Here is an 18,696-nt window from a genome sequence, read left to right as displayed (position 1 = left end):
CTGTTGGATGATCCTGTGTTTTCTTTTTCTATTCAGCTGCTCAGCTTGTAACCTTCACAACTTTTTCAACACCAAGCCTTCAGTATGTTTTAACTTTGAACAGATTGTGATACTGTTTACTTTATCCTTAAACCACCAGCCATTAGTTTGAAATCATGACAACACTTTTCAGCTGAAATGGTCTTACCTTATACTTCCATTTTGCTTCAGTCTTGTTTTTATTCTGCTCTCTGATCTCAAACTTCTCCACATTATTCTGCTTTGCGATTTCCTTCTCTGACATACTCAGGACATTCTTGACAGCCTGGATTTGAGAAAAGACAAAATTATTCACAAATAAACTCATCAAAAAAGTTACTATGTTGCTTTACAAAGGCAGACAGCGATAACTACAGACACAGTAAAGAAGAGAAAATGGAATTAGCTGAACTGATATCATTAATCATCGTCACAGACCTTACATAATTAACATTTAGGTACAAATGCTATTTTCTATTTTTGGGTTCTGATAAAAGGAACGCAGTGTCAACACATAAAACATGGTCTTTTTTTCATCCTCAGTTCTTATGTACATTTGAACTAATGACCAAGTTTGATGAATTATTATTTCATCACATTTAAATCTGGGATTTAAAGGGGTTTAACAACATCAAATCATGTGAATTCGACCTGAGTCAGACGCTGAAGAGAAGGCAGTTACTGATATATATATATATATATATATATATATTTTGTTGCTCTAAAATCTTAGTTTTTAAGTTTAAAAAAATAAATAAAATAAAAAAAAATATATGTATATATATTTTTTTATCCAAACAAACAAGGAGACTTGAGTCAATTAAGTTTTGTTAAGGATAATTTAGCAGCCAGCCAACTTTAGCCAGAGTGCAGCCACTGAAGTTTGTTTTTTACCTGTGTTTTTTACAGACCTCTAGACTTTCTGTGTTCAAATTAAATTGATCATTGTATGGTATAACAAGTCCTATGACCAAATAAAGAATAACAAAGTCAGACTCTGGTCTCAATTTTGACCAAAAATATGTAATTATTGTGTTTCAGCCTTTGAAAGGTAAGAAGGGTTGCTTTTGCCATTCTGAATAATTTTTTATTTTATGCTAACAACCTGCCACCGTCCGCTCACCTTCATCTTTTTTGGCTGGTCCATTTTACTCAAGATGTCCTTGGCATGGGACTCAAGAGCTGCGAAGCTGGAGGGTTTCGGAGGTGGCGATGACTCTTTCACCTTCTTCGCTTTCTTCTTTCCTCCCTCCTTGACCTTCGGGACCTTCGGAGGCTTGGGGGCCTTGGGTATCTTTGGGGGTTTGGGAGGCTTGGGAGGTTTGGGGGGTTTGGAAGCTTTCTTTCTGGTTTTCTCTCTGCTGGGTGAGGGGACATGTGCAGGGGACATGGGCTCTTCAGGTTCGGAGTGGGTGGACGGTGGTTCCTCTACTGGTACCTTCATGCTGGGCTCGTTCTTAATGGCTTTTGTGGCATTCTAGATGTAAAAAACAGAATTGTGATGTGAATTTAACCCAGAGACAATTAAAGACCCCGGCTTACATGTTTAGTTAACTGATCAATTTAAAGAAAAGAGATCGTTTTGATAATATAATTATTTATAAGGTAAAAAAAAAAAAAAAAAAAAACTAAAATTTACTAATTCAATAACTGAAGGAATCATTCACAATAGTCTGATACGTTGTCATGACTTTTGACATTTTATAGGTTCAGATTGAATGATGGTGAAAGTTGTTAGTTGGAGCCTTTCCCATAATTTCATCTACCGTAAAGACTACAAACACTTAAAACTTTGTGTTTTTGGTTTAAAAAAAAAAAAATAACTGTTAACTAAACGAAATAAATTCAACTCTAATGCGGTTGGCATTAGGTAAGAGGTAGGTAGCTAGATTTCACCTGCACAAAGAGAGAGAGTTAGGAGAGACAGGAAACCTGTTTGCTTTTATACTCTTGTAAAAATTTCTACAACAACAAATACTGAAATAAAAACTGTCCACTGTGTGTGAAGGATTTTCTTTTTTTGAAACCTTTATCGCACTTGGGGACATCAGAGTGTAAAACTACCGACTGGAACTTTTAGAACTTTAATGCCAAACAAAATTAAAATACCTCTGACAGTCTGATCTCTTTGGCAAGATCCTTAATGAGCTGTGATGGTTTCATGTTCTCTGGAAGCTCATCTTCATGTTCCAGGAGGGCCTGTTACAAGGAAAGCATAAAAAAAAAAAAAAAAATGTTTACAATAATGTACACAGACAACTGACACTGGATATGAGGCTGTTATGTGCATACCTGTTTTTTAGTCCAAGCTCTGAAGGCTCCATTGATGATTTTGGCACCGTGTATCAGGTATGGAGCTGGTTGCTTATTTGCTTTATGTAAACCTACAAAGGAAGAAATGCAAACTTTATCATTGAATGAATTGAACATTGAAAAGTCAGGGCAATTAGCATTAAAAAAAAGAATACAAACTACACTGTCCTTGCCCCCTGCAGCAAGGCGAGGGGCTCCGTCAACTGGGTGACTGGTAAATTAAAGTGACAGGACAGTTCGTCCAAACACGGGAGCTGATCTTGGAAAAAAAACAGCTAAGTGTTGTGTTAACGTTTTTGAGTAACAAAGACAACCTCGCTCTGCTCACTTACTCCGGATCACTGTGCATCAGCTTAATCACTAAAATGTAAAATGTACCTACAGTAAATATGGTGTAGCCAATGGTGATTTTGGATTGAGCTGTTATGAAGTTAAAACTACACAGTATACTATGTACTAGTATATACATACAGATTAGTATATATACAGTATATGCATAGAATTCCATATAAGACGTTTTATATATTGTAGCCCATTTGCTAAAAAGTGCTTTTTTTTTTTTTTTTTTCTAAATCTGTACTCTGTAAAAAACAATAATATAACTTTGTAAAACATGAGTTTTGACTCAACCGAAATTTAAAAATACATTCTGGTAGTCAAATGGTTATGGCGCAGTAACCCCCACCCCCTTATTTGTTGTTATGATTTTTTTTTTTTATAAATATGTACTGAGCAGCACAGTTAAAAACATTTTTGTCATCGCTGTCTGCTGGCCAAAAAGTTGACATATATGCCAGTATATTAGCAACACCCCAATATCAGCCCATCACTATTGTAAACACAGTTTACACACAAAGTCACTGATTTACACTTTTCCAAAGTGCGTCTTGTGATCATTTACTTAATTCTATTATTCTCTTAACTTTGGGCAAAGTGTTAGCAGTCTATACTCAGTTTCTACGACTACACTGCTGATACTGTATATGTCAAATTATGCCAATTCTGATTGGATTTTGATTGTCTATTTAATTTCAGTTTAATGGCAGAAAACAATTGTCAGAATAGCTGAGTATCAATGTCAACTAAAGTGGATATATAATCAAAACAGGAAATCATTAATAAGATCAAGGCTAAATAGCAGCAGCAGTGAACTGAGTCTCTTTCCTGCAGTGAAAAAGCTGACCTTGAAGTTGAAAAGAATAATGGTATTTTAATGGCAAGGCCGTATGGGTTAGTAGTGGCGGGCACCGCACACAATCGCAATCTGGCTTTAACACACACACACACACACACACACACACACACACACACACACACACATATACAGAACATTCTGGAAACATAAACAGTTGGCCCAAGCCAGCTGAGGGGAGTTTAAACACAGGCATGTAATGGAGCAAGTGATTCTAGCTGAGCCAAACCTTTTGAAGCTAATCATCTGTGAACTCTGCGATTCACCGATTTAATGACTGAAATAATATTAGAGCATCCAGCTCCTCATCTGGGCAGCAGACATGCAGCCATACACTGGATGTGTGGCCTAGAAAAAGGCCTGTCTGACAGTGTTTGTGTTTTCTCTGCATTTGTGTATTCCCCTGGAGAAGTGGAAAGTTAACTGAGGATGTAAGTTTATGTTAAAACACAACATATTTGAGCAAAAATGAAATCTATAAATACACCAGACTGACGTAAGAGTTCACCTTTGAATCGCTCCAGGAAGTGTCGTCCCACGTACCAGCACGCCGTCTCAAAGTTGGGGAAAGGGGTGAGAGTTTTGACCTTTAACCGCTTCTCAATTTCATACGCTCTGAGGGGAATAAACCAAGATGTTTGAGCTAAACATTGTCAGGCATTACCAACGGGTTTGTTGCAACAAATGAGGAGAATTCACAAACATATTTGAGGGAATTTGGAACTAAAAACAAGTTGTGGATAAGGACCCAGTGGAAACTACTGAGTGATATCAGCCAAGGCCTTCAGGACACAGTAAACCCCCACCCCCCTAAGTTCTGTCTGCTAGAGCCATGGCAGATAAAACCATAACAAAACAAAACCCCAATTACCAAACACAGTGATTACCTTCACAAAGGACCAATGTTTATGTAATACTAAAGGTGTCCAAACCTCATCTGCATCTCCACACTCAAATTGTGGACGAAGTGTCCAGAGAACGCCAGGCAGTCGACCGGAGTCAGTATTGCATTGATCCAACCTGGTGAGAGACCGTGTCAGTCAAAAAAAAAAAAAAAAAAAAAATCCAATCAGTATTGAAATATTCCTTAATTCAGTATTTCTCATGAAGGAAAAACTACTTCTTCCCCCTACTGTCATCAACTACATTTCACAGCATGATTTACTATACTGTCTTTTTAAACATTTCCCAATTGATATTTGATTTATTGACTGACTGTGTGGAACCGTGTCCTTGCAGGTTGATAACAAAGGATGACATGATGTACAGTAAAGTTGGGCAACATGACAAAAACACATTAGCCCGGACAAAAGTGTAGAGATGGTAGAGTTTGGCTTTATAATTCAATCCATTCCAATGGACTGGACCTAATGCTGCGCTTACGTCAACTCCTACTTGAAAAAGTATGATTGAAGGGCTCTTGAAGTCATAACTCCAAGAAAATCAGAGTTGGAAACTCCAACTCATTACATCTTCAATACACACACCTCATGTGAAGCAGATGCTCTGATGTCACACAAGTTGGGAGTGTCCAAAAGAAGTGAAAACTATTTAGGTTACTGTGTTTGAGTTAATGACATAGACCCGTGGTTCCAAATCAATTTTATTTTTTTTACCAGGTCTTGTCAGATGAAGCCTTTCATCAACACCGCGCTGTCACACAGAGTTGATTTTAAACTGGATGTTATGTAGCACTATCTCAACAGTACCTCATTACTTTTAGTTGTTTTGAATGTCTGTTCTTTACTATTAGCAACTACTACTATCCATTACTTTTAGATGAATGAACTGTTTATCCAGTACTTCATTTGATTTAAATTGGGGGAAGAGAAAAAATGTCACGGATCACATTAAAGCAAAAATCCACAGCGTCTGCAGTATTTTGGAAAATGCCGAGGTGCCAGCTGTTAAAATTAAACATAACTAAACAAAACTCCCATCTCAAAAAAGCTATCTATTTACAAACAATAGTCAAAGTATTCACAATATTCACTCAAAATCAGATTTTTTTTTTTCCCCCACTGTCTGTTTTAGTTTTATCACAGATGACACCTACACACGCAAATTTCCAAAACAACAGCTCGTGATGTATCTCTGGCAGCAATTTTTTTTTAAATTTTTTTAATTTTTCTTTATAGATACATGAAGCTTTAACACAGAGGGCAAAAGCCCAAGCAAGGGGCATTTGTAAATGAGCTCAGAGCACACATGCACTTATCGTGCTGCTGTGCAGTGACAGAGCCAAAGGTGACATCATTAAATAGATCATTTTGCCCAACTAACAGTCGAAAAAGCCAACAATATCAAATTAACAGTTATATAAAATATTGAAAAGAAGTGAACCTGGACATTTAAAAGATTGGAAACAGAAATGTTTTCCATTTCTGGAAGAAAAATAACTTTTATGATTAATGGATCAGGGTTCATTTTTTGTCAGACAATTGATCAAATAATCAACTTCTTGTTTGGGATCTCCTTAAGAAATTCAAATAAGGTTTCGCAAGTTTAAATGCTTGCTATATTTGACAAAGCTATGGATCTCCTACAGGTCATGTTTTTCACACCACTGCACCTGTAGAGATGATGTAATTTCACCTGATTTTCCCTCACAAATGAAAAACAGTATCATTATTCAGATTATTCGATGCTGTTCAGCTGTATTGATGACATGAGTGCAGCTCTGACCTGATGGGATGAACAGGGTTTGGCTTTGCTTCAGGATGCATTTGTAACACTTGTCCACCTGGTCAGCAAAGAACATTTCGCTGTGGTTGGATGACGATCTCCAGCGCTCGTACAGAGACAGGTTGGCCGAGGTGGGCTTGATGAGGAAGAAGATCTTTTCTCCCTGCAAACAAAATCAGATTTCCAAGCATTGTCATTATTCTGTGATGAGAGTAGGAGTGTAATGTTTTCCAATTTCCTCTTAAAGACCCAGTCACTATATGAAAAAGATTTCTCATCATATCAGAGGAAGATGATGCCGACTGGCTGACTCAAGCTCCAGCTCTATCTCTAAGTGGGACGGACCTTCAGGACGTGGTACCAGACGGAGGCGCCGCCGCACTCAATGTGGAAGTCTGTGTAGCTGTCTTTAACACAGATGAGACAGTATTTGGTGACTTTTGGTTTCCCAAGCAGAGCGTCATCCGGCCAGTAGTTCTCTACCCAGGACAACCGCCGCACAATCTGCGGACTCTCCACTATGCTGTTCATCCTGTCCCAGACAAACAGAAAGGGAAAATTAGCACCAGGACTTTTCCGTGAGACGGGTATCATTACGAGCCATATCTCATTTTCTGCATTTTATTCAACTTTGCCATCAGGCACAGAACGGGTACCTTGCGTCAGAGAACTCCAGGTTGATGACGTTTAACACTTTCTTTCTGTTGGTGCTGTAATAAAAATCGACGAACTCCTTGAGCTTCATCTTGCTGTCAGTCTGTTTGGTGACGTCGACGACATCCACGCCAACATCAGGACCTGGGACAATACCAGAGGAAACAGACGCGATTAAACAAGTTCAGCGAAAACCAACCACCTAAAAGCTAAACATTTTCTCGTAGACAGCAAACTGTTTAGCAAAACATGTCTGTAGCAGTAGTGTTGGATGTGTAACAAGTGATCTCATCACTGAGCAGCAGAGCACAGACGAAGGAAAGAACACATGCGCCCTCTATTGAAAAGCAGACACTATAACACATTTTCTATCTCGAACATAAACTTATTGTAGGTCACCAACTACAACACAAGTATTACACACAGTATTCATTAATTAAACAACCTATAACTACCAACAGTAGTAGTAGTAGTAATAGTAACAACAGCAGTAGTGGTCACAGTAGGAGTTGGAGCCGTACTACTAGTTATAGGGGTAGTTGAAGCAGTAGCAGCATGGTTGTAATATTAAATGCAGTACTATTAGAAACAAGGATAGAAGCAGGAATATTTGTGCATTAGTAATAGTATTAATGCCTCAGCTTCATAGCAGTGATAGCTGCAATAGTGGGAGAAGTAGTAGAAGTAATAGATGTATGTAACTGTGGTAGTAGCACTTATAGAAGTGGTTGCACAAAACAGCAGAAGTAAGACCAGCAGCAGTAGAACCAGAAGTAAACATAGCGATGTACATTCACCGAGTTCCTTACCGACGTAATTCTCCACATCACTGATATAGAAGGTGGGGGCGGGCATGGACATGCCCAGACCGTCTTTCTTCTGAACCAGGATCGGCTCATTGAAGCCGTTCTCCTCCAGGTGGTCCATGGTCAGCTGACTGCCGCTGAGCTTCACCACTACGTCATCAGCACTGTGAACCACACAGAAGGAGAGAACGACATGTTTAATGTTTCATGAAGTGTTGAAACGAGATCTGATTATAATGTCAGCAACATGGATGCAGCCAGATCTTGAAAATTTAGCGGACAGTGCCCCCTTGTGGAATTATTCAAACGTGGATTAACACAAAACTATTGAATGAAACTCAAACCGTTTTAAAGGAGTTCCCACATGCTAAATCTCTGCTGGGTGCTTTTCCTTCCCTCTGCAGTCCAAAGTTATTTCATTTGGGATTATACGTGATGATTGTGGACGCCAGGTCATCTATTGCAAAATGTCATCTGCCTCTTCATCAAACGGCTCTTACACAGTCTGGAGGGATACTCTGGCTTATTGCAACGTCTGATTCATGCAGTCTCTTGCGAACAGCTGATGTTGATATGCGTCTGCTACTAGAAGTCCGGGAAGTGTTGATGTGGGCTGGAATCTGAGATACCATTAATTGTTGATTTCTGAGGCTGGTAACTAATGAACTCTTGTTCTACTTTTCCTGGCACAGCCCTAATGAGAAACACTTTCATCAAAGAGATGGTTTTAGGAAAAATGTGTTGAAATTTTCTGGACTGACTGACTTTCATGTCTTAAAATAATGACAGACTGTCGTTTCTCTTTACTTAGTTAAGCGGTTCTTGCCATAATATGAAATACTATAGGTAGTTGAAGAGGGCTGCTTGCTGTATAGTTACAGTGCCTCACCACACACAACTGATGGTCTCATTAAGAATGCGAGAAATTCCACCAGTTCGTAACTTCTACCAAGGCTCAGCTGTGAACTGAAAGCCATTTCAGGTGATGACCTCATGAAGCTGGTTAAGACACTGACAAAAGTGTGCAAAACTGTCAGCAAGGCAAACAGTGGCAACTTTGAGGAACTTGAAATATGAAACTGTGTTTACACTTTTTTCTAACTACATAATTCTATGTTTTAGGAGTATTTCATATATCTCATGTCTTCAGTTTTGATCTATAATGTAGAAAAGAGTAAAAAAATAAAGAAAAACCCTTGAATCAGATGATTCTGAACTTTTGACTGCTCATGGACATGATATTCTTTATTTTTTCCAGCATGAACTCAGCAGTTATACTGACTGATCATTTTGACAATTTAAGTGGCAGTAAGCTGTCAGTACCCAAAATACATCGAAAAAAGAAAGAACAATGTGCAAATCTTTAATCATAATCACTTCAAGTCCTGGCTCCCAGTCCATTTTAGAATAGATTTAAAAATTTGAATGATTACGCTTCAGGCTAAAATGGGATTAGTTTCAGAATACATTGCTGATCTCCTGACTCCCTATGAGCCTAAATGCAATCTGGGATCCTCTGGGAACTCATTTCTGGCCATTCCTCGGACTAACTTTTCTCAGTGACCTCCTGGATCACGTAAACTAACACATACTTACTTTTGATTTATTTGACTGTTTTATTGATTTATTGTTTGTTTCATTATCTTTTGTTGTATTTTATCATAATATTGTAATAACTCTTGCTTACTGTTTTTTAAAATGTTTGTGAAGTGCTTTGTAACCTGTTTTTTAAAAACATTTTTATTATTTTAATATCACACTTCTAGGGTGTATCAAATGGTTTTTTTTTCTAGCAATACAAACAAATACAGCAAGTCAATTTAAGAAAATAACTATAATATAGTTATTTAGTCGTAAAGGGATTTGATCTCAACTTATTTGTGTGCCTTTTTCACTGAATGAGTCAATGTATGCCTGTTAATTGTTGAACATATATATAATTCACAGTTAAAAATGCTTTATGGTCTGCAAACATACAGAAAATGTGAAAGCTTTCAACTGATTTCCTGCCTTGCTTCTACTTGATACATCGATAGGGTGAATGTCACTGTAAATAAAACATGTTGGGTGTATTGTATGATGAGTGGACTGGACTCCAGAGGCCTGAAGTCGTCTTTACCTTGGAAACGTTCTGCTGCGAAGCTCCTTGATGAAAACCTGACTGCCGTTCTGAACAGCTTTGATATCGGTGCTTTGCCCCGTGTCATGTTTGTTCCAGTTCTTTTTCTTTTTCACTGCAGAACAGACAAAACAAAAACATTATATTACCATTAATGAAGAAGAAATGACAAATACTTTTAGCTCTTATTCAGACTTGAAATGCTGTTTTACTATGTTCCAACACCTTTTAATTTCTTTAGGAAATTTTATATCAGGTGAAAGACAGCTGGAAAGAAGGGGAATCAGCACTTTTTGCTTGAACAGAGAAACATTTAAGAGTCAGTACAGCTACTCACACGTGGATTTGCCGTGGGTCTTTTCGCAGTTTGGACAGTGATAAATGTCAATATCTGGAGCATCATCTTCATCCACACCAACACAGCTGAAACGAGAACAGGAACACTTTTTAATGTCAAATCATGTGGCTCTTTTGAACATGTTTTTCATTTTCCAGGAAGCCTTCGGAAGGTTCACTACAGTCTAACAGTCAACGTGCCTGAAAGAAACTTGAAACTTTAAGATTTTATGGTCAGTCACAGTGACATTAATGTCATCTTTTATTTTTTGCAAAGTCATCACTGGAATTGCAGCATTTATCAGTTAATCTGACAGTTATTATCTCGATTGATCAGTGAAGCTCTGCCACAGTATTTTGAATGGCGTCTGCTCATTCTCAATCACATTTGACAAATTATACTTTGAAAGCACATGACCTCACAATGTAAACAGTGTGAACCATGTGAAGATACTAATTCCACGGCAAAAATATTTCCTTAGTCTGTATTAAGAGTGCATTCACGTCTCATATATAGTGGGGGTTAAAATAACTATTACTTTCATTACCGATTAAGCTGTGGATTATTTTGTTATCGATAAACTGTTTGGTCTTTAAAATGCCAGAGAGTGATTGAAAATGCCAACCATTGTTTCCCCAAGCTGAAGGCGCAGCATAAAATAGTTTATGATGGAGGTCTAAAGGGAACCAGAAAACAGTTATCCTTACAATTTTATTTGATCCAAAATATGGTGCTATTTGATATTGTCCATATTTCCCAACCCTACAATTAATCTATTAATTGACAAATCTAAAGGGCCTCATACTTGTTGAATCACTGTGAGCTGGACACAATTTTCATCGTAAGAGTTAAACCGAGTGGCAACCTGAAGTGATGTCACCCATTGTTTTGTGAATGGCCGTTATGAAGCCTGCAATTTGAATAATGGCTGTTGCCATATTGCCAGTTTGGAGCCAGAAGTGACCGCATTTAGATGAGCTGGGAGGGAGCGGATGGTGGATCTGACTCGAACTGGTTGGAAACTAGAGATACTATTTTCCGCCCATCGATAGCGGAAATCTGAGTACACCAAAGGCCTGTCAATCAAACAGACACGGCTGCCAAAACAGACCTGTAAGATGCGTCCGCTTTTATATAAAGTCTATGAGTTCAACAAACAAAATACCTCAAAAATGTGTTTGGGACACGTGCACATTACCAGAAACAGTTATCATAAACTCAAGAGTCAAAAAAACAAACTAATTGTGAGGAAACTGCTCTTTATTGAAGAGCAGTTTGTTCACATCAGTCTTTCGTCATTGCGGCCTCTGCCTGCTGGTTATACCCGGTGCAGGATGAATGGGCTTAGATTTGGAAAAAAACTAAACAAACGGAAAAAACCCAAACCAAAAAAACCAGACCATTCAACTTGAATCTTAGCTAATTTAGGACTTTCAGGAGGCAGCCCCAGTGAATAATGTTAAGGGATAAATAAATTAGGGCTATGAAATGTAGAATAAATTATTTAATGAGAAGGGAGGACGCAAATGTTTGGCACTAATACAGGTTGTAAACGCGTAAGCACGCTTTCACTCACAACAAGAAGGTTCAAGAGTACAAAAACCAGGCAGAGTGCACAGTCCACGTGAGGTGAGGTAAGGTAAGAAACTAACAAGTGACAGAATGCCAGAAAGCGGAGACACAAGCACAACAACAATCTGGCAAGGTAGTAGAGTTGAGCTGGAGGTATGAATACTACTGAGTGGGAACAGATGTTTGGAGAGGAGAGGTGGGTCAGGTGATGCAGGGCAGGTGGAGTGGCTGGTCTGAAGAGGTAGGAGCATGGATAATGGAAACCCAAAAACCAGACTGAACAAAAGACTGAATGAAAGATGAACATAAAACCAAAACTGCGAATGATTGTAAGTTTTCTGTGATATGAAACACAGAAAAACGACCAACAGAAAGCCTAAACATGTAATTAAAAAACAAATTCTGTTGGCTTTTTCTAAATAAATACAAAACATGTCTCCAAATACTGTTTATTTTGTAGTGGCATGAACAAAAACTGGTGTCTGTCTCTGGGTAAAGGGGAATATACACTCAAGCATGGCCTATTGGAAGACATACAACTTAGTCTGGGTGATGCTAAAATTTGAAATCTATTCAAACCACTACATTATTGGAATGTGTTGCTTTTTAACCGTAATAACCAAAACAAATCCATATTGTGACATCGTTATCTGAATGTGTTTTTAACTACTAATAAATCAACATCCAAAAAAAAAATAACTGAATCATCCTTTAAAGGGGTTCATGGCCAATGCTAAAAGACAACAAAACGGCATCCAGACCTCATTACGTTCTTAAGAATTCAGTTAATGGTCATAGAATAGTAAGAAATGCTTGAAAAACAACAAATAATTAATTGAATATGAAAATAAAAGTCTTAAATTAACATAAGAGTATGATTCCCCCCCCCCCCTTTAGTCTCTTAAAAAAAACTGTTGGGGGGGGGCAATATACTTATATACATCAGAAGTGCTTTTAAATTGTAATAAATGGGCTAAAACACAAAGACAAAACAACAGCAAAAGAATAATGGTTCTTTAAAGTGATTAATGGTCCGTGATGAAAGACAACAGAAGGGCATCCGGACCACAGTACAGCACAGGACTAGAGGACAGGACAGCGGAGGACAGCAGAGTACCTGTGTCAGTCGGTAACCTATAAATATCCATCTACACACTGTATAAGCAGTCTATATTTTAGCTCTGCGGTTTGTAGCACGGCTGCCACGAAAGCCAGTCTTGCTTGGGGCAGCACGCTTCTGTTTGCCTTTTACCTTAATCTGTTCTACAGTTGCGAGTCTAGACTCTGGAAGTGAAATGAGAAGCATAAAAAAATAATATGTTTGCAACTCTACTGTAATCACACAAAGATCTGAGAGATACAAAGCAAGACTCAACACCCTAAAGATAGGAGAGAGTACTTATCTATAACTGCAATGTAACAAAAAAATTAGTTTTCCAGGTGGTAAAGTTGTAATAGGATGTAAGAAATTGACAAAGATGAGAGAACGTGATTGATTTAAAGCATTTGGCTGGTTCTACGGGATGACAGTGATGCCCAGCTCTACCCTCCTTTTTCAAACTGCAGCTGTCACGGTGTCTTGCACAAGCAAATTCCTCCCATTTGGAGCCGCTGCTCTCAAACTCAATGAACTGGGAGTTTCCCCACAATGTTTTCTTTTTCTCTCTCTCTCCCCCCCCCCTGGGATCTCCACAGCTTTACTACACAGCCTGCTCGCTTACACTGAAGACAAATAGAAGAGTATGCGTGTATGCCAGTTCATGACATCCTTCACTCGGTGGCTTGGAGAAGAACGCCTTAAATGAATGCTAAAGACTTTATATTAGACAGATTTTTGCCGTAGCAAGGGTTTTGTTAAGTATTTAGTGAGCCTCAGTTTATTTCTCAAGAAGCAGGACTTTTAGTCCAGTTTTTACATTGAGATGATTATTGTTCTATCATTAAATGTCACAGTACATTTACTTGGTTGAGACGTATTTTTTTACCAAGTTAGCCAGTTTCACCTTTCAGCAACACTGGAAACATTTAATTTTGACTACAGTATATAGAGCTGTGGCACAAATACAGACTCAATGCCCATCATGGCATCAGATCACCTTCAGTGAACTCATTGCTGTCTCAGTTTTATTTTACGAGCACAAGGGTGTATTTTTAAACCTAAACCGGGACACAACCAATTCTGACTTCTATCATCATTTCATGAGCTGTAGTGCAGCGTCGTCCTCGGGCGCTTTTAAAACTGTCTTCGACCTTTTACCCTCCTGCATGGGGTGCAAGACTGATGACTACTGCAGCAATAAAATATACTAGAACGACCATGCACTGTTACACATCTAAATTTAACTAGGGGTACAACAGTGCACAAAAATCAGGGTTTGATCTGTACCTCGTCATGTCAAGTTTCTAATGATGTCCCTCAAATGCCTCACATGCAAGCTATCAATAGATGCTTTAATTTACTGACGTTACCTAAACACCTCACATGTACTTAGTATAAAGAGTTATTGGAAATCTACGTTTCTACAGGCGTGTTGCCATGTTTACTGCGCGGCTGCCATTATTTTATTCAAAACAAAGTGTAGACAAATTAAATGACCATGCAGTTTGTCGAAGTTCATTTGAATGTGTGCATGGAGCAATTTCTTCATTTCCATCCGCCTGTCTTTATGCACATTTTCAATTTGCCCGTACGATAACTTGGGTGGAAATGCAGGAATTGTTTTCTTAACCCTCCCGTTGTCCTCGGGTCAAAATGACCCGCAGCCGTGTTCAACCAACTTCTATTTTATTTTTATATTTTTTTGGGGATCATTGGTGACAAGGAGGCTGTGAGGGTTTCTTTAAAGAAACCCTCACAGCGGGTCATTTTAACCCGAGGACAACGGGAGGGTTAAATAAATGTGTTAACATACTTAGCAAATATATACTAACATTCATATGCATGTGATTTCAATGTCCACTAAAGAGATGAAAAATATCACCAGATGTGTGTGGGCCAATGAGGAAACTGTAACATTCCTCAAAGTAGCACACAAAAACTGACAGAAATGCCTATGTCCATCCTATTTTCTACATTCTTTTTCAATGTTTGACGTTTGACTGGAGTGCTTTCAAAAATGTCATCTTGCTGCACCATCTTATTTTGAACGGTTTAATGGGACTGACTGGAGAACTACACACACCAGCAGTCTATATTGATGAACTGACTCTGAATATTCGCACATGGTGGAAAAAAGATCACGAGAGAAATCCAACTGGAGCTCACGAAAACTTTGCGACTAGCTTATGCGAGAATGTAATTCTGAATTTGAGCAAAAATATAACACCGTAATTACATTATCTCTGCCAGGTACACACAGCACAATCAAGTCATATACTGAATGTAGGCTGGAAATCATGTTTTTTCTTTGGGCATTGAAATTAGAAATTGAAATATGAGAGAAAAAAGAAGAGACTGGCTATAGATTTTCTTTGAATGCACCAGTGGTAAAATCACGTGGTAACACAGGTCAGGGTTCGACATAACCAATGGCCCGATTGCCCGGGGTCAGTAAAAGTTTACGAAGTGCGGGTTGGCTGGCCAATCGCTGGCCCATTCAGGCTTGTAGCGGCCAATCAGAATCTGCAGCATGAGTATGTTTAAGATGATGTCGTTGAAATGCGTCATGATTCCCTGATGTACAACTGGGAAGACAAAGAGCACCCCTGTGGACGGCTGCTCGGTTACACACAGAGGGGAGTGGTAGGGACAATAGATGTATACAGTCTATACGTCTGAAAAATGAGGCCAATGCAGAGTGCCTTTAACTGCAGTACCACCGGGGGGCCACAGGGGATTGGCTCCAAAAAAGACTCTGGCTCCAATGACTCCCATTGAATTTGTCTCCACCGGGCATGATGGCGTCACGCTAAAGTCACTTCTTTTTCTTAGTTTTCTGGCAGTGCATCTGAAAATAATTCCAGATTACAGATATTAGGATTTAAAAAGTGTTACGTGTGGCGGTATGTCTGTTTGATTGACAGGCCTGCGGTGCTCCTCCTTAGCTTGTCCAAATATGGTTACTTCCAGTTCCAAAATAGCATGATGGCGACGGCCAAAATCCGAACCCAAGGCTTCAAAGTGGCAGTTCACAAACCAATGGGTGACTTCACGCATTGGTTGCTGCTTGGTTGGGACTCAGGATGTGTTGACTGCCGGTAGCCGGCAGCTGTTGGGGAGGGAGTAAGGCAGCGTGAACTAAATTGTGCTGGTAAGTGTAAGTTAAGGCCGCACACGTGTCTGAGTAGCGCACGCTGCAGCAAATGAGTGGTGACAAGTTTATTCTCAACCTGTAGGAATCCCTGAGATCTCTCAGGTTTCAGCACTCAGTTCTTGACACAAGAGTTTATTATCAAGGTCATCCAATATGCACTAAAATGTTACGATTATAAGTTATGTTCTTATATCATAAACAACAAACTTTGAAGGTAACAGCATTGTTTGAAGTATCGGCTATAATAAATCACCAAAATTACAGAGAGCCTTATTTTGGCTGCCGGGCCAGTGAAAATATACAAGGGGCCAGCGAAACTGACCTGCTGGCCAAGTTTGTGAACTGCCGTTTTGAAGCCTCAAGTCTGCCATTTTGGACGTTGCCATCTTGAGTTTTTGGAGCCAGAAGTGACAATATTCTAACGAGAGTGGAGTTCTCTGACTGAGTACCCGAGGAATCTTTGCACACCGTTAAATGAGGCATAACCCCAAACATACTGTACCTGTCTTTGAGGGCTAATATATAATTAATAATGGAACTTTTTTCACAAGGAATGAGAGAGTCTACTGGAGCCAGAGGTTTCTTGTTCATCATTCATCATTTTTGGAGCCAGCCCCAAATGGTCCTCAGTGGTATTGCACTTTAAAGCTCTTCCGCATTAGTTTAGATTTTCAGTCTACATTTATTTATACAACAGAGTATGTTTCTTCCTTGTCCAAAAGCAGCTGTTAAATTAAAATTGTAAGTAGCCATGTTTATACAAGTCCCTCATGATAAGTACTCTTAATGACTAATACTTAGTATTAGAAATGTGATATCTAGGCCATGTGGCTTTTAGTTTCAATCAAAGCTAACAAACTGTATTAGTAAGTGCTAAGCTTTGGGTTATATGTTGCAATTTCTTAATCTTAAAAATTCCTATTATTGAACAATTATCTTCAAAGTTAAAGTTTCACTTTATTTTAAAATGATCTGGAAATGTATTACTGTGATGTGTGGCTGTATTGATAGAGCCATCCCTAGAGACCCAAATGTCTGTTATTAACCGAGTGAGCGAGTGCATCACTCGCTTTCAAAAATTGTGATGTAATTTGTGGAGCTTTATGTGAAGATTTTCCAGTTTAATTACAGGAACTGTCAACAATTATAAGCCGAAGAAAAACAAATTCTGAATCATGGACTCCAATTTACAACACAATTTATGAAGCTTTATAAAACAGTTTGTGACTGCATTATAGATTCAATGAAAACAAAAACAAACACAATAAATGTTTTTCATTAATAAACACAAAATGCAATTCCTCACAACTGGAACAATGTAAACCTCATGTAATTCAATAAATGCTGTATATGATTAGATCGACAGTGTCATTTTTGTGATCAGCTTATGTTATCTGACATATTAATGAATTATTAAATCAGTATCCTTAAATGAAAGTGTTACGTTAAAATGAGTTTGTATTGTGTACTGTTCCAGTATTTCACGCTTTGGCGACAACCGTTTTCAAAACTGTCACGCCAATAAAACCTTTTGAATTGAATCGAATTCAGTTCGACAAATGCCGCGACTTACTGTACCTTGTTTTAAATTAAAAGCCCTCTAGCGTCTTACACATGGTCCAGCAATATTCCCTGTTTTGACCTTGTCTTGTGTTTCTCTAATTTCACTTCCATTAACTCTTTTGACCACACGAGTTGCTTCTCTGTGCGCAGAACCCGGCGAGCATCTACCGACAGTCTGCGTGCGAGGTGTTTAGGGGACATCTGTAAATTGCAGCTATCCAACATACTTGGATTACACTCTCGCCCACTAAATGATATGTCCTTGCGTGCACGTTGGTCACACGCTGCACACAACAAGTAAACACTCACCTGCGGGGAAAAGACTGTCAGCGTGTATATATATATATATATATATAGAACTGCATATTATTCAGCGCTTTCAGAAAGCGTTCAGACTAAATCATCGATGATTTGATTTGAATCAACAGAATGTGAAGACGTAACCATTTCGGTGTTATGTCAAACTATGTTTGGTGTTGCAGAGAATTCTACTCACGATACCGCCCTGCGTCGTGAGAGACGCCAGTGAGTCACTGAAGCACCCAGGCTGCCCACAGTCCCACGAGAGGAAGACCAAATAGTATGTTTTGACCTCTTGTTAAAATGAACGGAACAGTTAAACACTGCGGCTGGAACTCTCGGCAAAAAAAAAAAAAAAAGAAGCAAGAGAAGACAACAAAAGTCATTGCTTTCTACCTGTGGATACAGCCTGTTTGAGAAAGGCGGGTACCATCAGGTGACCGGATGAACCGACCCACTCATGGACGTATAAACTCAACCGACCAGATCGGCATTGATTTTGAACAAACACTTGCTCCTTGCTGATATCGCACCTAAAACAGTAGCCGCGAGTAGACTCTTACCGGGCGGCTGATTTTTGTCTGAACCACGGCCGCTTGTTTCACTGCAGAGTTGGGCACGGGGTCAAAAAGGTCGTCTTTGTTCAAGTTATCACTAAATCGGTCAGAATTCAGCGTTTTATGACGTTGAAACGAATTTGAACTTTGGCTGACGTAAGACGTCCATGTCCGCTTGCTGAAACGTCCGTAACATTTAGTCCCAAGGCATAAATGGTATTTTAGAAAAAAATATATACTTTTTCCAGTTCTAATTATAACTTGGATGCTCGACATGACGGTACTTAGGTGGTAAACTTATAATTGTAGCTCCGATATGAATTTTTG

General features: G+C 38.8%; 1 protein-coding gene across 2 annotated transcripts in view; it reads right to left on the bottom strand.

The window, feature by feature from the left end:
- The window catches only part of phf2 (PHD finger protein 2), a 33,873-nt gene that overhangs the window by 11,917 nt on the left and 3,260 nt on the right, over positions 1 to 18,696 (bottom strand). For both annotated transcript variants that reach the window (XM_069176468.1, XM_069176541.1), the window contains exons 2-13: positions 10,125 to 10,210; positions 9,788 to 9,902; positions 7,672 to 7,832; positions 6,865 to 7,006; positions 6,554 to 6,740; positions 6,209 to 6,371; positions 4,456 to 4,543; positions 4,032 to 4,138; positions 2,311 to 2,402; positions 2,128 to 2,217; positions 1,142 to 1,495; positions 188 to 304 (exon numbers count right to left, since the gene is read on the bottom strand). In XM_069176468.1, coding sequence (XP_069032569.1) covers positions 188 to 304; positions 1,142 to 1,495; positions 2,128 to 2,217; positions 2,311 to 2,402; positions 4,032 to 4,138; positions 4,456 to 4,543; positions 6,209 to 6,371; positions 6,554 to 6,740; positions 6,865 to 7,006; positions 7,672 to 7,832; positions 9,788 to 9,902; positions 10,125 to 10,210 — 1,702 coding nt within the window. The remainder of the gene's footprint in view (positions 1 to 187; positions 305 to 1,141; positions 1,496 to 2,127; positions 2,218 to 2,310; positions 2,403 to 4,031; positions 4,139 to 4,455; positions 4,544 to 6,208; positions 6,372 to 6,553; positions 6,741 to 6,864; positions 7,007 to 7,671; positions 7,833 to 9,787; positions 9,903 to 10,124; positions 10,211 to 18,696) is intronic.

This window comes from Embiotoca jacksoni, unplaced genomic scaffold (assembly GCF_022577435.1).
Source record: "Embiotoca jacksoni isolate LCO1_2020_lvr unplaced genomic scaffold, fEmbJac1.0.p SCAF_1, whole genome shotgun sequence".
In the NCBI taxonomy this organism is placed as follows: Eukaryota; Metazoa; Chordata; class Actinopteri; family Embiotocidae; genus Embiotoca; species Embiotoca jacksoni.
This window is presented reverse-complemented; position numbering and strand designations above follow the sequence as displayed.